Raw genomic sequence first — 19,857 nt, forward strand, 5'->3', positions numbered from 1 at the left:
GCCCCTAGGGGACGCGCTTCGCTGGGAGGCGGAGGCGGCCGGCCCGGCCATGTCTCAGGAGACCTTCCCGGCCGCGACCCAGCAGAGCCCGGAGGCGCAGGACGAGCCCCGCAGGTCAGGGCGCAGTGGGGCATTGTGGGTAATCAGGGAACCCTCCCCCGCTCCCCACTCAGCGGAGGTGCGCGAGCGGCCGCGGCCAACCGCTGCCTGCGGGGCTGGGACCGGCCGGGCTCGTGCCCCCGCCCTATTTTCGCTGGGCCCAGCTGCCCTGGTTCGCGGCGGAGCGAGCGGGGAAAACGCTGGTCCCTGTCTGAGCCGCCGCTCCCCTCTGCCCGCGGATTGCCCAGCGTGAGCCCGGTCGGCCCTAGAGAGCGGCCAGCTGCGTCCCGCCCTTCGGCCTGGTTTTGTCCCGGGCTCTGACCCGGCGCGGGGCCTTTACCCCCCCCTGCTCTGAGCGCAGCCACCGGGGCTGCGAGTGTAGCTGCTGCACCAGCCGGCGCTCGGCCCGCCCGACCCCGAGGCTCAGTCCCTTGCCCTCGGAGGCAGAGTGATGCAGTCAGAGGCAGGCTCAATAGCCCTTACCCTCAGCTCTCCGTGGAAAACACCTCAGTCATGTCAGTGTAAAGTTAAAGTTAACGCTCTGAGCGGTTGTAAGCAGGACTCAGCATCCCTGAAAAGGAGCCACCTCCATGGTAGAATGTGACAGCTGTTAAACATGGCCCACTTCGTGCACCCTGTCCAGTTCAAACCAGAAGTGATGGACTGCTAGGCAGAGCGACAGTAATCGCCCCCCTGGCAAGAAAGATCCTGCTCCTCAGAAATATTTAGGTCGCTAACAGCCCATCTTTAAAACAGTGCCATGGTACATTTTGACAAATGCTCAGGAACTTGTTTCATGATACTTCCAGCAGCATAATGTTCTGTCATCCTAGTGGTGTAGCAAAATAAATAATGTAGGAAAGGGGAAAAGAAGTCCAGGTTAAGTTCCAAGCCAGACAAGGACAGTGTTTGTATACCATGATCTTGCAAACTCATGTGTTTGACCTTAAGCATGTGAATAGTCCTGCCTAACACACCAGTTCCTGAAATAGCTAGGCTTTTGTTGAAGGACAGCTATCCAGATACTGTTAACTTTTGAACCTGATAAGTTTGAGATGGGTGCAAGCTCAATCGACTATGGACCTGTCACCTTCAGATCCTCCTCAACAATGATTGTTTCTTTGCTGTGGAGAATTATTAAGTGCTTTCGGTATCCAACCACTTGACCATGGTGTAACCGAAGCCACTCCCAGTTGTCTTGGTGATCAGAAGACAGTGTTAATTACTTGTAATATAATGTTATTTTGCAAATATTTTCTTTCCCCTATTCCTATCTGCTAATAGAACAGTTGCCTACAAAAATCTGGCATTTGTTTTTTATCACATTATATAACTAATTCGTTATTGCTGTGTTTAAGACTGATCCTGTATTAAGTGTTTGTTGCCTAATTTGTATTCTGATTTCATAGCATGCAGCTTCCAGCTGAAAATCACTTTCCCTCCCCTATTAATTGTCAGTGCAGGCTTTCAGCATAAAATAATTTTCTTTCATCATTTAGTAAGATCAGTTTGATTTTTCATAACTTGAATGGACAATGATAAGCTGTCTTGAAGCACAGGTAATGAGAGCCTTTCACAAGGAGGTCAGTGATTTGAATCCACTGGGGTTCAGTAGTAACCAAAATTCAGAGACCTATGTAAACTAACTGGAGTCCATCTGATTTTTTGTTGATAGGTGTCCCTATTACAAAATGAAACAAAATGACATTCTTGTTGTCAATTTCAGCATATTGAATCCTCACAAAGTCTGTGTCTGCTTCTCATTTTAGGCAGCCTCTTTAGAAGAGGGCTGAGGTACATAGGATGGCACTTCAAAGAGAATTTTGCACTGTCACTACTGATACTATAATAGTGCTGTGACTAGTCTCCTGATTTGTCAATCTGGTATTCTTTGTGCACTGAATGTGCTTTACAATGTAGAGCTGATAGTTCTGAATAGTCTGCAAATGCATGTAGGTCCTCCTGATGCAAAAAAATCATACATGTGCTTGGCTTTAAATACTTGTTTCCCGGCCTATTGGGTATTAAGATAGACAAGTCTTGTAAATCTGAGAAACTGCACGGTTTTTTTGTTTTCAGCATATCCCTCTAACTCTATCCCTTCTTTTTGCCAAAAGCTTTTGCCAAATCCTGTTGCTTTTTCTTCCACAATGGTTTGTAAATTAACTTTTCTGTCTCCCAAATGCTAAATACAGACATGCCTTAGTTTAGCTTGGCTTGATCATGTTGTGACCTACCTGTTTTTCCTCTAATCACAAAAGTTCTCAAACTGGGGGCCATGACCCCTCAGGGGGTTGCAAGGTTGTTATGTGGGGGCTGCAAGTATGTGCCTCCCAGCTAGCTAACAGGTCCGCTGTGAAGTCTGCACTAGTAAGTCTGCTGTGAAAAGTGATATTAACAAACATACAAATATCACTTTAAAAGTGTTAATTAAAAACACTTTTTATTTTATAAAAGGGGTCACACTCAGAGGCTTGCTGTGTGAAAGGGGTTGTAAATACAAAAAGTTTGAGAACCACTGCAATCTTTTCCCTTTCTCTGCTGCAGCTAAAATACTATTCTTTTCTTGCTGTTCTAGTTTTGATGTGCCCATCTCTACAGCCTCTTATTGGGCATTTTTAAACAAGTTTAAGCTCAGACCTCTGAATAGCTTTTCCACCTACTTACATCTCTGTTCTTGTTTCCTTCTGTGCTGCAATAAACTTCACATATATGAATGGATGCAAGAGAATTCATTAAACTATTTTTTCCTCATCCAGATTGGGGGGAGAGGATTGGTAATTTTATCCTTTTACAGTAGCTAGAGCTGATTTAAAAAAAAATGGAAATTTGGGAGATATTGGCCTAGTGAATTGGGACTCAGTAAACTTGGGTTCTGTCTTGGTCTACCATGGGACCATGGACAAGTACTTTGCTTCCCTATAATTTGGTCTCCCCATCCCAATGTAACGATGCTTGTCCTTTTTTGTAAAGTGCTTTGAGATCTGTGGATGAAAAGTGCCGCAAAAGCCAAGTAGTAAAATTATTTCTTCAGTGTTTCAGTGAAAAAAAATCATAAGATTCAGATTTTTTTAAACCAGCTTTAAATACAGTTTTCCCTTCTAAATTATTCTCGTTTGTAAATTATTCATCGGGAAATCTTATTCTTTTCTTTGTAGCTTGGAGGAAATGATTGTTGCCAAACCAGGGAAAACACCAATTCAGTTGTTACATGAATATGGCACGAAGGCTGGTATCACTCCTGAGTACAAGTTTGAGAAGGCTGAAGGACAAGTACATCTTCCAAGTTTCACCTTTAAAGTCACAGTAGGTGAAATAACAGGCACAGGTCTGTAATGTTGCTACCCTTTGGTATGGTTGTTGGTAGTGGTTTAAGAAAAAAACCTTTACATTATTTCCAATGTATTTTCCAATGAAAACAACAACAAAAAGTTATGATTTGACCATTTCATTTATTTAATGGGTTAATATGCTCTGCTTTTGGTCCTTCCAGTACTTGCCAAACTTCAATAGCTTTGCCTAAAAAGCAAGTTTTTAAACTTTGAGTTTCACATGTGACTAAACTAAACAGTAAAACAGTGCAGTTTTAGGCTGTTAGTTCTGATTTGATATTTTCAGAAAATACAGTAAAAAGACAAAGATAAATATTACCTTGGCTAGGTAAGAATGTTCACTGGCTGAAGGGAAAATCTCCAAGAGCTGCCTGCTAGCTTGAGGATTCTGGAAAACCTAACCTAAATAGGACTGTTGATTAATCGCAGTTAACTCATGCAATTAACTAAAAAAAATTAATCCCAATTAAATAATAGCGATTCATCACAGTTTTAATTGCACTGTTAAACAAGGGACTACCAATTGAAATTTATTAAATATTTTGGATGTTTTTCTACATTTTCATGTATATCTTGTATTCTGTGTTGTAACTGAAATCAGAGTGTATATTTTAATTACAAATATTCACACTGTAAAAATGATAAACAGAAGAAATAGTATTTTTCAGTTCACCTCATCCAAGTACTGTAGTACAATCTTTGTCCTGAAAGTGCAACTTTCAAATGTAGATTTTTTTTTGTTACATAACTGCACTCAAAAACAAAACAATGTAAAACTTTAGAGGCTACAAGTCCACTCAGTCCTACCATCTTGTTCAGCCAATTGCTAAGACACAAGTTGTTTACATTTACAGGATATAATGTCGCCCTCTTCTTACTTACAGTGTCATGACAACAAGCATTTGCATGGCACTGTTGTAGTCAGCATTGCAAGGTATTTATGTGCCAGATATGCTAAACATTTGTATGCTCCTTCATGCTTCGGCCACCATCCTATGCTTCCATACTGGTGACATGCATTTAAAAAAAAGAGTGTTAATTAAATTTCTGACTGAACTCCTTAGGGGAGAATTGTATGTCCCCTGCTCTGCTTTACCCACATTCTGCCGTATATTTCATGTTATAGCAGTCTCAGAGGATGACCCAGCACATGTTGTTCATTTTAAGAATACTTTCACTGCAGATGTCACAAAATGCAAAGAAGGTACCAATGTGAGATTTCCAAAGAGAACTACAGCACTCGACCCAAGATTTAAGAATCTGAAGTGCCTTCCAAAATCTGAGAGGGATGAGGTAGGGAGCATGCTTTCAGAAGTCTTAGAAGAGCAACACTCTGATGTGGAAACTACAGAACCCGAACCACGAAAAAAGAAAATCAACCTTCTGCAGGTGGCATATATAATGAACATGCATTGGTCCACACTGCTTTGGATGGTTTTCAAGCAGAAACCGTCATCAACATGGACGCATGTCCCATGGAATGGTGGTTGAAGCATGCGCATCTGGCATGTAAATATCTTGCAACACCGGCTACAACAGTGCCATGAGAACACCTGTTCTGACTTTCAGGTGACATTGTAACCAAGAAGTGGGCAGCATTATCTCCTGCAAATGTAAACAAACTTGTTTTTCTGAGCGATTGGCTGAAGAAGTAGGACTAAGTGAACTTGCAGGCTGTAAAATTTTACATTGTTTTATCTTTGAATGCAGTTTTTTTGTACATAATTCTATATTTATAAGTTCAATTTTCATGATAAAGAGCTTGCATTACAATATGTGTATTAGGTGAATTGAAAAATATTATTTCTTTTGTCTTTTTACAGTGCAAACACTTGTAATCAAAAAAAATATAAAGCGAGCACTGTATGCTTTGTATTCTGTGTTGTAATTGAAAGAAATATTTGAAAATGTAGAAAACATCCAAAAATTTTTAAATAAGTGGTATTCTGTTGTTTAATTGCACGATTAATTTTTTTAGTTGCTTGACAGCCCTAATTTTAAATTAATCTATTTGGAATAAACTACATCTATTGTCTTCATGATAGAGCACTAAGTGTAGAATTATTACATGCAAAAATATTACATTAAAAGAACATTATGGTTGTAAAGTCAAGCACTCAAAAGCCAAGGAAATTCCAGAATTAAAGTTGCCCATATCCTTGATTTGTCCCCCTTGTACATAGCCATTATGAAAATTACATGCTCTAGTATATATTTCCATATGATCACTACTTCAGTGAAAGCATAGTTATTCATTATTTATCTGTAGCCTCGTCAGTATGTGACCCCAGGTCTTAAATACATACCATTTAAGCCATGCACCAAATAAGAAGTTATTAGTTTCTTCTTGGGTGTTTCTATCATCCTTTCACCAAGGTAACTGAATGCTTCTTAAACAATGAATTGATCTTCAGAACACTCATGAATTTATGTAGTCATATCCTCATTTCACAGATAACAGAACTGAGTCGCAAAAAGTTTAAGGTCAATATTACAAGAGTGTCCACTAATTTTGGATGCTCAGCTTGAGATATCTAAGGCCTGATATTTCAGAGCACTTTGCATTTTTGACACTTTGTATATTCAAAGCACAGTCCCTATTGACTTCCGTTGTGAGTGCTCAGACTTCTGCAGATCCAGCCCCAAGAATCTCAGGTTGGGCACTCAAAAATGAGGAACATGCAATTAGTGGCTCCCTTTGGAAAATTTTAGTTTGTGACTTGCCCAGCAGCCTGAAGGAATAGTGTGAGAGGCAGGAATAGAATCTAGTTCTCTGGGATGGCATTCAGCATGAATAACCAGGAGAACATCCTCTCTCTTCTTGTAGTCCCTGCCTCATTCACTACACAATTTCCAGGAGGTTGGTGCCACCAGAATGAGAGAGCACCTAGACTATCATCAGAGAGACTAAGTGGACCCCAGTGTGCTCAGCCAGCCAGGGATTGTCTACCCTGTGTGTCCTCAATCATATGCTCCAGGAGGTGAGAGCAGCCTTCCCTCCCACCTCTCTCTCTCTTTCCTGGAGTGGGTCCTGTAGCTCGGTGCTCTCCACCCACTGCTCACCTCTGGCCCTCCAGAATTAGACATTGGACACCTGCCCCATGAGCCTCCCAAACACCCAGCCTGAGCTGGCTGAATGACATCCAGCTGTATCACCTCCAAACCACCAAGGAAACATCTGTAGGCACTTGTGTTTCATACTATCCACTTCATTGCCCTGTGTCTCCCCCCAGCCCACCTCCCTAACACTAAGTGGTGGGACCTGCTGCTACGTGAGGAGGGGAGGTAACCTCATGGCCCACGAAGGATATCAGTTGGTGACTCCTCCATGAAGGCATAAGCATGTGCATGTAGCTGGGGCACTTCATGAACTCCCTCAACACCTGTCCTGTCTGCAGTGAGCGGAAGATCCTGGCACACATCAACGTACAGTGCGTCAGTTTGCAGCCCGTCTCCTGGCTCCTCCAGAACCAGTTACAGAGGTTCTGACTGCACTTTTCCCTCACACCTCCTGATCCTTGCACACCCTATCCATGGCCACACAAAGTTGCAAAACCTCCTTATCAACCTCCTGGTGCTGGCAATACTGCCATCCATCATACCAGGAGGAAGAAGCTGGGCAGGGCTCTGCAACTGTGGGGCCTATTTCCAATCCTGTGCGAAGTCATGTCTCCAGGCAGAGTTCCTCTGGGCCAGCGATTCTAAGCCCGGGTACACAGAGGTCTTCCAGGGGGTACATCAGCTCATCTAGATATTTGCCTAGTTTTACAACAGGCTACATAAAAAGCACTAGCAATTTTTCAGTAATAGTATGCTGTGACACTTTTGTATTTTGATGTCTGATTTTTGTAAGCAAGTAGTGTTTAAGTGAGGTGACACTTGGGGCTACACAAGACAAAAACTTCTGAAAGGGGTACAGTAGTCTGGAAAGGTTGAGAGTCACTGCTCTGGGCAGTGTCCACTGACTCCTTAGATGCCTTTGAGGAGCAGTGGGCACTGTCTGTGTTCTCTGCTCAGTGTCCTCATCCAGTTCCCTGATTTTCACTCTTTGACCTTCACTCCCATCCCTGTTTTTTCATTTGTTGTCCCCAGTATTCACTTGGGGCCCAGGTTCACTAGTTTCCCCTGCTGCCGGCTAAGGGGCAGGGCCTTTAGCTGAGGGCAGGCTTAGGTCTGCCATCTCTCAGCAATCACAATAGGTACGCACTTTCCAGTTTCTGCTACAAACAGCCTCCATTATTACACAGCCCTGATTCATCCCCCAAGCGGATCTATGCAGTGCACTGAATGAGGCAGCGTTTCTGTTGGGGGAGGGGAGGGAAGTGTGACCATGTGCATATGATAATGCACATGCACATGATTGCAGAATTAAGAATGCACAAGCTACCTCAAGCTTGGTGTTTCCTGACTTATGCATACTTGACTTTGCAACCTTAAAGTTTAATTATAGTTTCTTGGGATGTCATAGACAAGGGTTTTGGTTTTTTTGTTTTTTTTTTTTGAAAAGAGACTTAAGACATTCTATAACATAGAACATAGTTCATCAGCAGGGTTCAGACTAAAGTACTTGAGATAATGCAGCAACTGATAGTAATAATACTGCATGCTGTCATTCTTTGTGGACTACCACTAGGGGGAGATGAAAAACACCGTGCCAGTGGTTTTCAGAGTTACGTATTTGCTGACAACAGAGGGATACAGAGACTCAGGACTTCTGGGTTCAATTCCAGATTCTGAAGGAGTATTCTGTTTTGGTTATATAGAATTCCGCTCTTTATGCTCCCACCCTCCCCATGTCTTCCTCTGCTACTATATAACCCACCCTAGATTCCCTCAGCAAAGGCACTATAGAGAAAGCCACCCAAGCTTGCCTTCTGAGGACCCCATCTCAAACCCCAATGTAAGGGCAAGAGGGAGCATGTCAGGGGTGGGGCTGCATCACATAATGCTGTAGAGATTCCAGACAGGGCTGTTACCTGTTATAACAATTTAACACGGCTGTCATTAGTCACATGCTGTCATGCTTTAGGGATATCAGATTGTCTATTTTAATACAGGTGAAGGTCATAGCAAGAAGATTGCAAAACACAGAGCTGCAGAAGCTGCCTTGAACGTTTTAAAAGGAAATGCAAGTATTGGGTGAGTTAGGAGTGGCTGTATTGTACTGCACAAAATGTCACTGCCGATCTAAATATGGCATTAAAAGAAGCTCTGAACACCAAAAAAACCCAAACAAACTATCAGTTCATCAGTTGGAAGACTTCTGTTTCTTTTTGAGGAAAGTTTTTTTTCTAATTTAACTCTAAAAACTGACACTCTCTCAAACTTTATAATCCGAGAGGTAGCCGTGTTAGTCTGGATCTGTAAAAGCAGCAAAGAGTCCTGTGGCACCTTATCGACTAACAGACGTATTGGAACATGAGCTTTTGTGGGTAAATACCCACTGTTACTTTTTCTGTAATCTGGATTCTTATATTTCATTATTTTCCTAGTGAAACTGTCTAAAATGAAATGGGACTAATGTCTTTTTTCAGGAGCTACTTCTGTTGCAAGATGGTGTACTGTGTAACTTGAAGCTGTTAAACATATTCAAATTACATGATTATAGTATAATAATAATTGAAGGCACCTCATATATATTCAGTTTTTACTATTTTCTCTGTATAACTGGTCAATCTGCTGTTTGTGTGATTCCCCATCTCTGCTCCCCACCCCAGCTATGGAGAAGAGAAAGACATGTTTAAAGTAAGTATCCACAAGTTGCCAGGGGACACATTAATATTAGGTGTATCTGGCTCTAAAATTTTTGATCTCAAATAATTATGATATAGTGTTTTCCACATCTGAGAAGATGGAGATTTAGCCTTGGACACTACTCATGCAAAGATTTCAAAGGGACTACTCACATGTGTAAAATTAAATGTATGCGTTAGAGTTTTGAGGATTGAGGCCCTAGGTTATTAATGGATTAGTGCCTAATTTATGTCTTCAGCAATTTTAACTTAAAATTGTCAGTTTAAAAAAAAAAGTTAAACTATTTTAGTCTTTCAGTGCCAGAATCCATAGTTCCAGATTCTCCAAAGCAACCACAAAATCAAACCAATCCTATAGGTACATTACAGGTAAGATGTAACTTTTTTGCATTTTAAGACCATCATTGCAAATAGTTCAGCTGTATGTAAAATGTTCCTTACAAAAAAATGAATATTGGATAAGCCTGAATTTAAAATCTATTCTGGTTCTTAGACTTGTCAGGCATTATTTACACTAAACTAGCAGCTACTTTTTGAACTCATTTGAACTTTTTTTTTATTTTTATTTTTTTAAGTTACAGAAGGCAGCATAGACAGCCCAGAGCAAGTAGTACAGGTCAGAAAAGAGCAAGCACTAATTGTGTTAACTGCGGGGAAAGCATGTAGAGAGCCAGCTGTAGTGAGAGTATGAAATATGTATGCAACCAACTTTACTATTATAATTATGTTTAAGTCCAGTTAACACTGTCAAAATAAAAACATGGTGTAAACAGGTGTAGACATGAACATTTGGCTTCCTGTAAGATTTTCTTTAAAATGTTCACAAAGCTGGTTGAAATTGGAGACCCATAGACAACATATTTAGAGAATTATTTTTCATGTGTTCTGTATTTCTGAAATTTAGAATGTTTATGGAAGAAGAGGAACAGTACAGAAATCTGCCTATTTAAATAATGTTTCATGTCTGCTTTGTTTGACATTTTCATATGAAACATTTAGTATCACAGTTAATACACACATGCATTAAGTGCTAAAGTTTTAACACTGTAGGATGAACCTTGAGGTCTAAACAGAGTGCTGTGCACTCTGCCTCCAATCCAGGGAAGCACTCAGCCACAGATGCCTTGCTGGATTGGGGCTAGAGTGCTCAGTATCTTGTGGATTGAGCCCAGACACCCAACCTTGAAGACAGTTCTGTATGTGCTTTAAGCACAAGTAGTCCCATTGACTTTGAAGGGGCTTCATATTAAAGGAAACTGCAGTGTTTTGACCTAAGTATACTTGCATGGCTCTGAAGAATCTCATTGTTCACAAATGACTAGTTGTAAGTAAGAATCAAAAACTGAAAGTCTCCTGCTGGACATGAGATTTGGCTGCTTCTTGTTTCATTTTTTTCCAGAGACATATTTAAGGTAGATGGTACAGAAGGCTTAGCTTAAGACACCACTTCCCTTAACAACAGTTTTCATTAAAGAATAAGTCCTTGAAGCCACATTTCATGACCATTGCTTTTAAAAAACTTAAATCTAGTCAAGGTGTTTCTCTGTCTCTTACATACTGACTTCCCTTTCATCTCCTTTAAAATATTCCATTTAGGTACCATTCTGCTCTTCAAGAGGTATAACATAGAAACTTTAGTTGGAAGGCATGTCTCACTACCAGGTCAAAAAGAAAAAAAACTCACTGCCTACAAGACTAGGATTGTGTTTTTTCTACTACTATGTTTTTATTTTAATGCTGTGGGTACAGTATTGCATGATGTGATATGTTCACTGTCACTAGTTTTGTTAATTGATTCTCTGTTTTAAGCAGGCTAGCCTTGCCAAATCGGTACTATAATTTGGAGAGTCGTATTAAAAATATGAAAAATTAAAAGAATTGAATTTAATAGCTCAGAACAATTAAAGGAGGAATTGGCACTTATTCAAGGCTTAAAGTTTCAAGTTTGACTAAACAGCTGAAATTGAAGCTGGTTTTTAAACTTTTCTGAACAGGACCAGGTCCCTCTCTCTTACATGGCATTCCAAACCCTGCCAGCCTGAAGAGTGAGGGCTCAGGATCAACACCCTACAAAACCACCCTATGTCCTTTCATTTTTAGATAGGGTTTTAGGCTAACACAGCTCTTTAAAATGTAACTTACTAGTGTTTGGAGGGCTTTTACGTGTGCTACGAGTATTTGCAAATACCAGAACAGTCTTTTCTGTTTGATCCCATCTCTACTTTGACTTCTGGTAAATGTGTCATTTTAGGTAACTTATATCCTTGTGTTTTCCCACATCAATATATTGTGCTCTTCAAGCTATTACTGAAATATTTTCAGTGTTATGGTGGTAAATGTGTTTTTAAAAATGGACCAATGAGTTTTGCTAAGCAAAGAGGGTAGCTGTTTCAAAGGGATCTTTAGAGACAGACCAGAGCAGAATTTTTTCTATTAGTCAGGTCTAACATCTGTTTCTTTAGGAACTGGCTGTTCAGAAGGGATGGAGACTTCCTGAATATTCACTTGCGCATGAGTCGGGGCCTCCTCACAAGCGGGAGTTTACAATGACTTGCAGAATAGAAACATTTGTAGAAACTGGTATATATATATATTTCTTTTTTTAAATCAACACAAAATGTAGCAAATTTAGAATGTGGTCAGTTTCCATAACAGTCCCTAATTAATTGTGAGTGTTCCCCCTCCCACCCTTTTTATTTAAAAACATTAATATTGTACCTTTTTTGGTTCTTTTTTAAAGCAGATTCATGACATACAAAATGCATCATTGGCACGCTTAAAATATTTGCTATTAGCATTTGGACAGTGAGGATATATTTTCAGTTCCCTAACACTAAGGAATAGACCATTTTAAAAAGTGTGCCATTATTTAACTTGAAAATGCTGGAAGTTATGGTGTTAAATTTTAAAATGCAGACTTGCAGTGCCTTTAAATATTAGGATAAGTGATATTCTGCATGACAGTTCTTTCCTATTACCTCAAAATTGGCAAGAGAATGTGTGAATGCATTGCACAGATATCCTAAACAGCATTTGCACATAAGACTTTTAATCAAGCTATTTAAAACATTGCATCTAAAACATTTCTCAATGCAATAGAAGTTGTTGAATGATACCTCCACAGTGTACTGAAGTAAAATATTCCATCTGAAGTTAGCAACAGACTATGCAAATACATAATAGTTTTATTTAAACAAGTATTTGATGAATGACATTCATGCATTGTGTATGTTGGATAACCTGCAAAAATTTTGCATTGGCACTTAACTCCTTTGTAAACTCTAGAGTTATAAGTATAGAATTTGCACAAAAGTGATTCTTGACCAGCCTTTCCAACCTCATGACCAGCATCTGGTTAGCTGCAAATAACCCATCTTCAAATTAGATTGTTTTGGAATTTTTTGGTGGAGGGGAGGACTCCCTGGTTGTACTTAGTGACATTCTGATATAGAATTTAGGCTTTCAGAAGTTATGGAAAGGGATTGGTGAGGAGAAGCAGCAGTTTGAAATACTTAGTGCAAGATACGGTGGACTTGTCTACACTTCCCCGCAGGGTAGATCTAAGATACGCAATTTCAGCTACATGAATAGCGTAGCTGAAGTCAATGTACTTAGATCTACTTACCGCAGTGTCTTCGCTGCGATAAGTCAACAGCTGACTCTCTCCCAACAACTCCACTTGCACTTCTCATTCTGGTGGAGTACTGGAGTCAATGGAAGAGCGCTCAGCAGTCGATTTATTGCATCTATAGTAGACGTGATAGATCGACCCCTGCTGGACTGATCGCTGCCTGCTGACCCAGCGGGTAGTGTAGACAAGCCCTAAATCTTCCTCCTCAGAACATGTATTAACCTCCAGCTTTGAAGCTCAGTAGTAATGATAGAGGCAAATAACCATCTGGCCCTAAGTTTTTAAATGCTTAATGTGTTTTCTTACAGCTGAGAAATTGGAGGTTTACTTACTTTTAATAGAGTCTACCGGAGAATCCTGCTCTTTAAATTACTATAAAATACATTCTTAATCCTGTCTCCTTACTGTACTTCATAAGACTAGATCAGACAAATTCTCTAGGAACCCTGAATACCTGTAACCATCAGTGGTTAACAACACTGCATTTACAGGGAGACTTGCAGGTTGAATTCAAGTCAGGTGGATTGCTCAATGATTTGGGTCACCCATTTAACCCCAAAATAGGTGGCTAATGATTAAAATTTTGCTATCTGATGTCTCTTTGGTGGTCTACATGAAGTGAGTTGATTTTAGTCTAGTTCTTAGTGAACAGGTGTCCTCCATCACAAAACCACTACCATTGCAATTATTAACTAGCACCAATATTGGCAGTCTTAGCAGAAAGAACAGGAGTACTTGTGGCACCTTAGAGACTAACAGATTTTAAGGAGCCACAAGTACTCCTGTTCTTTTTGCGGATACAGACTAACACGGCTGCTACTCTGAAACCAGTCTTAGCAGAGTGTCCCAGGATTAACTGGATTTATAGACTGAAGTGTTCTTTCACTACAGGAGGTGATCCCTTCAGTTTAGAACTGAGTTATTCTGGAAGAACAATGTGAGAACTTGCACAATTTCACATCTTCTGCCTGTTCTGAGTATAAATAGAAGGCTTCAGTTCTTTTAACTAAGTACCTTTCAGTTGTATTACAATTCTTTCAAAAGAAGGAAAATGTGAGTAAGAGTAAGCTGCAAGAGTGTTTGTGTCAAGATATTATTTAAAATGTTTTATAATAATTAATCTATTTGTGGAACCCAAACACATCTGAAGACCAAATTCTGCTTATCTACAGATTGAATAATCAACAAGCTGTAGTAATTCAGGAACTCAGTGTTGCAGCAGTATGCCCCCAATGCTAGTCCACTAGCAACAGGATTGAAGTCAGTTTATTTCACATAAACCTTCAAACAGCAGTCAGATAGTAACAACGTATTTCTTACTGTTTGTGGTAAATTTGAACCAGCAACCTACAGAGAATTATCAGTCCTCTGAGCCACTAAGTCCACCTCAGTTCATTTTTCTCTTGTTAATACTCTTTGGTTTTGTTTCTTTATGCAGGGACTGGGACATCTAAGAAACTAGCAAAGCGAAATGCTGCTGAAAAATTTCTTGCCAAATTCCACAGTTTCCCTCCAGATAGCATCAATATTTCCTTAGTAAGTAATGGGCAGAGCAGCATAAGTGCCATAAATCTTGTCAGGCAATTCAATGACAAAACAAAAAATGGTCAGACATTTTCATTATCACAAAGTTTTACACCATGTTCCTATTTCTAGATGGACCCAAAAGCTCTGGGCTATCATCCAAATTTGCATCAGATTATTAGTATGACATTAGTGCAAGAGACTATATAAGGACAGGCACCATTAAAAGTAGGATTTTTCTCTGCTATTCTTATTAATTGGCTTCAAATAACCCATCCTCCTATTTAATAAAACAGAGGGAAGGAATGGCACACACAAGAGGGAAGAAAAGAGCTACGTTGTTTGTAGATACCCTCATTTGACATTATGACAAAGGATATCAAACAGGGATAATTTTTATTTGACCAGTAACATAAGGGAGTTCTGGGAGCAGGGAATCTGAAAAAGTGGGAGGGGGGAATAAAGTGCAAAAAGTAAAATAAGTGATTAGTGTTTTAGAATCTGTTTGCTTACTACAATTTAATACCTTGACACAGACAACACATGCTGGTGAAATACAAGTATTTGCCCAATTAAGTGATTGGGAAACATAATAAAAATACAAGACAAGATGCTCTGTTAAAGTGTACCTTCTGGGATATATTAGGTTTGTTCGCACTAAATTTGCATGGCATATCTAGGGTATCAAGGAGGCCATCAGGCAGCCACTGCTGGCAGCTGCATATGCTTTGCTCTTGCCAAGCAGCAATACAGATCTTTTCATTCAACAGTATTGTCTGCACACTCTCTTGTAACAGGCACTGTGGAGGAAGCAGCCATGCAAGAGGCATAGAACACAGGGCCAGACCAGTTTACAAGGAGTGGAGAACTGAGGTTGGCTGAAAAGTGGGAGAAGGCACCAACTGTGTTTGTGAGGAGAAGGGGAGCAAATATAGGGGAAAAAATGAAAAATAAAGAATGAGAGACGGGGAGAACACAGGCAGAAAGTAAGAGAGTTGTAATCAGGCCAAAGCATAGCATAAGGAATAGGGTAGTGGGCAGCCAGGCACCATTCCATCACTGGGGCAGCTGAACAGAAAAGCTGGGACTCACTGAGACGCTATATAAAGGTGCTGTGTGGAAGTTTGCATTTTCTGCGTTTTTGTAGATAAAAGTGAATATTGCATGATTTTTTTTGTTGCTGAACATCATTTTATTAATATGTAAAAACAAATCTAAACCCTTTTCAAATGTTTTCAGGGAAATGAAGTGGGAAATAATTTAGGATGCACATGGGATGCCTTAAGGAACTCAGAAGAAGAAAAAATTACCTTGCTGAAGAGAAGTCCACTCAGTATTCCTAATACAGACTATGTCCAACTGCTTGGAGAAGTTGCAGAAGAACAAGGTTTTGTTATAACGTATTTGAATATAGGTATGACTTTTGGTGTGTTAATATTGTAATACATGAATGATAAGTTCTTCCTCTCTGATCCACACTTAAGCAAAACATGCAGTGATGTTAAAATGGGAGCTCTGCTCATACAGCATAAGGAAAACTTTGCCTCAAGGCTCTAAGCCTGCAATTGATATATGTGGGTGGAGGCTGCACTCACTTGCAGCTCCACTGAAGTCATGGTTTGCCCACATGAGTCTCATTGGAGCCTAAATTGTTATAACTACAGAGGCATCCAAGCCTAGATTTTGCCATTATTTATGGCTAAGGCTATGATGTAGTCATGGGTATTTTTAGTATATAGTCATGGACAGGTCAAAAATTCACAGGACCATGACCTGTCCATGATTTTTACTAAAAATACCTGTGACTAAATCTTAAGGGGGTCACTGCTGGGGGGCGCCAGGACTGCTGCTGGGGCTGGGGGCATCTGGAGGGAGAGCTGCTAGGGAGGAAAGCTGGGGGGCAGTTACTCCAGGGGGTTGCTGCTGGCAGCAACTGCACCAGCTGCCTGGGCACCACTACCTGGGTCTGCCTGGAGAAGCAGCTATTCCAGCTGCCCAGGCACCACTGCCAGGGGCTGCTCAGGGAAGTGGCTGCAGCGACTGGCTGGGCACTGCCTCCAGCAGCAGCTGCACCGGCCACCCAGGGACCGCTGCTCAGGCAGTCTCTGGGGCCAGCCGCTCCGGCTGCTACTCGGGCAGTCCCTGGGGCTAGCTGCTCGGGGCCACCTGAGCAGTGGCCTGTGCAGCTGGCTATGGGGCCACTCCAGCAGCAACTGGGGTGGCTGGCCCAGGGCCATCTGACCAGCTGGCCCTTGGGCCACATGTTTGGGGGTCAGCCACACTGGCCCTCGTAGAAGTCATGGAGATCGTGGAAAATCACGGAATCCGTGACCTCAGTGACAAACAGTGAGCCATATTTATGGCTATGAACATAAGAGCCAAAGACTTCCACATCCCTACTTACTGTGATTTCAGAAGTTTGGTCAATCTAGCTGGAATTGTAAATTTTCTCTTCCATTCTCTTATTCTGATTCTTATTTCTCTTTTTAAATCTCATGTTCTCCCTCGTGTTACCACCACTTGAGCTGTGACACAACCTTGCAACTAAGAAAAGCAGATACAATCTTGTATGGTAGTTAATACCACTCATTTTCTATTGCATTAAGATGAAAAAAGTACTGTATATGCAGTCTGGACTATACAGACTCTTGGCAATGTACATACTATTCTTAACCCTCCAAATAGAGATGTCCTGATTAATAAGAAATTATGATGGTACAAAAGTGTTAGCTTTGATCTCTAGTAACTAATTTACAAGTATCTAGCACATTCTAAAAGTTAGTTCGACACCTACATAGTTGATAATATTTCCAATCATTTTTTCTAGCATTATTACCAAAATAACTATACATGCTGCACAGCAGGAATAGAAAGAGCTGGATGGATCATTCAAGAGTATAGTTAACTTCTGTCCTTATCCTTCATACACTTTCCATAAGTGTTTTGGAAATTAATTCTGTGTATTAAGTGACTAAAAGTCACAGTGTGGTTGTATACGTGATTTTAATACATGTCACTTGGAAAAATTGGGGGGGTAATAAGGGAACTTGTGCAGTAACTTACACAAGGCATAATGTTGAGCTAATCCTTTTTTGCTTATATAATTTCAGAAGAGCTGAGCGTGAATGGACAGTACCAATGTCTTGCTGAACTCTCAACCAATCCAGTCACAGTTTGCCATGGTACTGGGATTACTTGGGGCAATGCTCACAATGATGCTGCTCACAATGCATTACAATATTTAAAGATCATGGCTGGAAGAAAATAAACTTGAAATAGAAAAAAAAATCTTCTGATAAAGATTTAACTTAAAAGATATTTCCAAAGTTGGATGTTTTCCCATATATGTAGTTCAAATTAATTTTGGGCTATTTTTAAGTCACTCCACAAACACCATTTTAATTATGGATTGCTTTGAAATGAGTCACTCATAAGGTTTTCATTTTGGATTGGTTTACTGTATTTAGCTCTCAGTATTGTAAAGCAGTGAGGACATCAAATTACTGCTTACATTCTTACTGAAGCATAAGTGCTCCCTTATGGAAAACCTGTAGGGAGAATTATAAATTTGATACCAAAGTTAGAGAACACAGACATCAAAGATGGTAGCTATAGGAAGACCAATCCTACAGTGTTCTGAGTACCCCCCCCCACACACCATAGTTTTCAATGTGAGTTGGGGATTGTCCTTTGCAGAGGCAGCCCTCTGAAGAGCATATTCTGTTGCTGTTTTTGATTATATGCTTTAGTATCATAGCCCACGTCCAGACTAACCCGCTGTATCGGCCGGTTAAAATCGATTGCTCGGGGATCGATATATCGCGTCTAGTCTGGACGCGATGTATCGATCCCCGAGCGCGCTTACATCGATTCCGGAATTCCATCAACCCAAACGGAGTTCCGGAATCGACACGGAGAGCCGCGGATATCGATCCCGCGCCATCTGGACGGGTGAGTAACTCGATCTTAGAAATTCGACTTCAGCTACGTTATTCACGTAGCTGAAGTTGCGTATCTAAGATCGATTTTCCTCCCCTAGTCTGGACGTGGCCATAGAATATCATGGTTGGAAGGGACCTCAGGAGGTCATCTAGTCCAACCCCCTGCTCAAAGCAGGACCAATCCCTAATTAAATCCCCAAATAGCCCCCTCAAGGATTGAACTCACAACCCTGGGTGTAGAAGGCCAATGCTCAACCACTGAGCTATAAAAGGTGGGCATGGTCTTTTATGAATGCTCCCATTTTATTTTTTACTGTGTGTGAATGGTGGCCTTTTAAACCCATTATCTGAGATTGGAACTTGAAAGCAATGTAATGGCATCACTGCCCTCTTTTATTAAAGATATCTATAAATGTCATTAGCTGTTAATAAATTAAGGTTAACTCCTGTAACTGGTATTTCTCTTATTTTACTAATTCAGTCACACATTCCAAGAAGTTGGATAGGGTGACCAGATGTCCAGTTTTCAATTGGAACACCTGGTTGAAAAGGGACCCTGGCAGCTCCGGTCAGCACCGCCAACTGGACTGTCAGTAGTCTGGTCGGTGCTGCGGAGCAACGGAGCCGAGACAGGCTAGTCCCTACCTGTCCTGGGGCACTGCGGTGTGCCCCAGAAGCGTCCAGCATATCCGGCTCCTAGGGGGGGACATGGGGTTCTGTGGCTCGGGAACCGGCCGATGGGTGCTGGGGGGCAGTGCCTGTGGGCGAGAGCAGCATGTCCCAGGGAGAATCCTGTCTCCCCCTCACCCCCCCGAGCCAGACCTGCTGGCCACTTCTGGGGTGCAGTGCGGTGCCCCAGGACAGGCAGGAAGCCTGCCTTAGGCCTTCTGCTGCGCCACTAACCAGGAGATGCCGGAGGTAAGCCCACGTCCCAACCCCAAGCCCCCTCCACCCCAAACACCCCCAGCCCAGAGCCCTCATCCCACCCACACCCCAACCTGCAGCCCCCTCCCATATTCTGAATCCCTCTGCTCCTGCCTGGAGCCCCCTTCTGCACCTCAAACCCCTCATCCAGAGCCCCCTCCTGCACCCCTCATTTCTGGCCCCATCCCAGAGCCCTCACCCATTTAGAGCCCTCTACAACATACCAACTCCCTGTCCTAGCCCACTGAAAGTGAATGAGGATGGGGGAGAGCAAGCCACTGAGGGAGGGGGAATGTAGTGAGTGGGGGTGGAGCCTCAGGGAAGAGGCGGGGCTAGGGTGTTCAGTTTAGTGCCAATAAAAAGTCGGCAGCCCTAAGGATACATGTTAACAGTCCTGTATTTGAGGAATGTATTTGTTACACCAATAAATGCAGATGTAACCAGTTGTAACAGTAGAGTGATAGGCAATCAGAATGCCACTATTCAGTACGAGGGAATATGCGCCTTGTTTTTTAGCCATTCAGAAAAGCTATACTTAAAAGCCTAATTTTTAATACATTTTCCTGTTAATGAATAAACTGGTTTTTAATTGAAGCAAATAGCAATCTAATTTGGTTGAAAGATTTCATTTGAAAAATATATACACTTATTTC

At 41.4% G+C, this 19,857-nt stretch overlaps 1 protein-coding gene across 7 annotated transcripts; it reads left to right on the forward strand.

Annotated features, from left to right (window-relative positions):
* Window positions 1–17,857, forward strand: PRKRA (protein activator of interferon induced protein kinase EIF2AK2). 7 transcript variants are annotated; one of them, XM_050916831.1, is made up of 8 exons: window positions 1–114; window positions 3,258–3,427; window positions 9,149–9,176; window positions 9,475–9,553; window positions 11,647–11,764; window positions 14,254–14,351; window positions 15,579–15,753; window positions 17,450–17,857. In XM_050916831.1, exons 1-8 carry the CDS (start codon window positions 50–52, stop codon window positions 17,605–17,607), a joined length of 891 nt encoding a protein of 296 aa, XP_050772788.1. In that variant the 5' UTR covers window positions 1–49; the 3' UTR covers window positions 17,608–17,857. The 7 variants fall into 7 exon arrangements, with proteins under 7 accessions (XP_050772788.1, XP_050772787.1, XP_050772791.1 ...); XM_050916830.1 differs by lacking the exon at window positions 9,149–9,176 and adding an exon at window positions 8,489–8,570 and having other exon boundaries at window positions 2–114; XM_050916834.1 differs by lacking the exon at window positions 1–114 and adding an exon at window positions 8,489–8,570 and having other exon boundaries at window positions 3,320–3,405.
* Window positions 17,858–19,857: the final 2,000 nt, after the last annotated feature.

This window comes from Gopherus flavomarginatus, chromosome 10, assembly GCF_025201925.1.
Source record: "Gopherus flavomarginatus isolate rGopFla2 chromosome 10, rGopFla2.mat.asm, whole genome shotgun sequence".
Classification (NCBI taxonomy): Eukaryota; Metazoa; Chordata; order Testudines; family Testudinidae; genus Gopherus; species Gopherus flavomarginatus.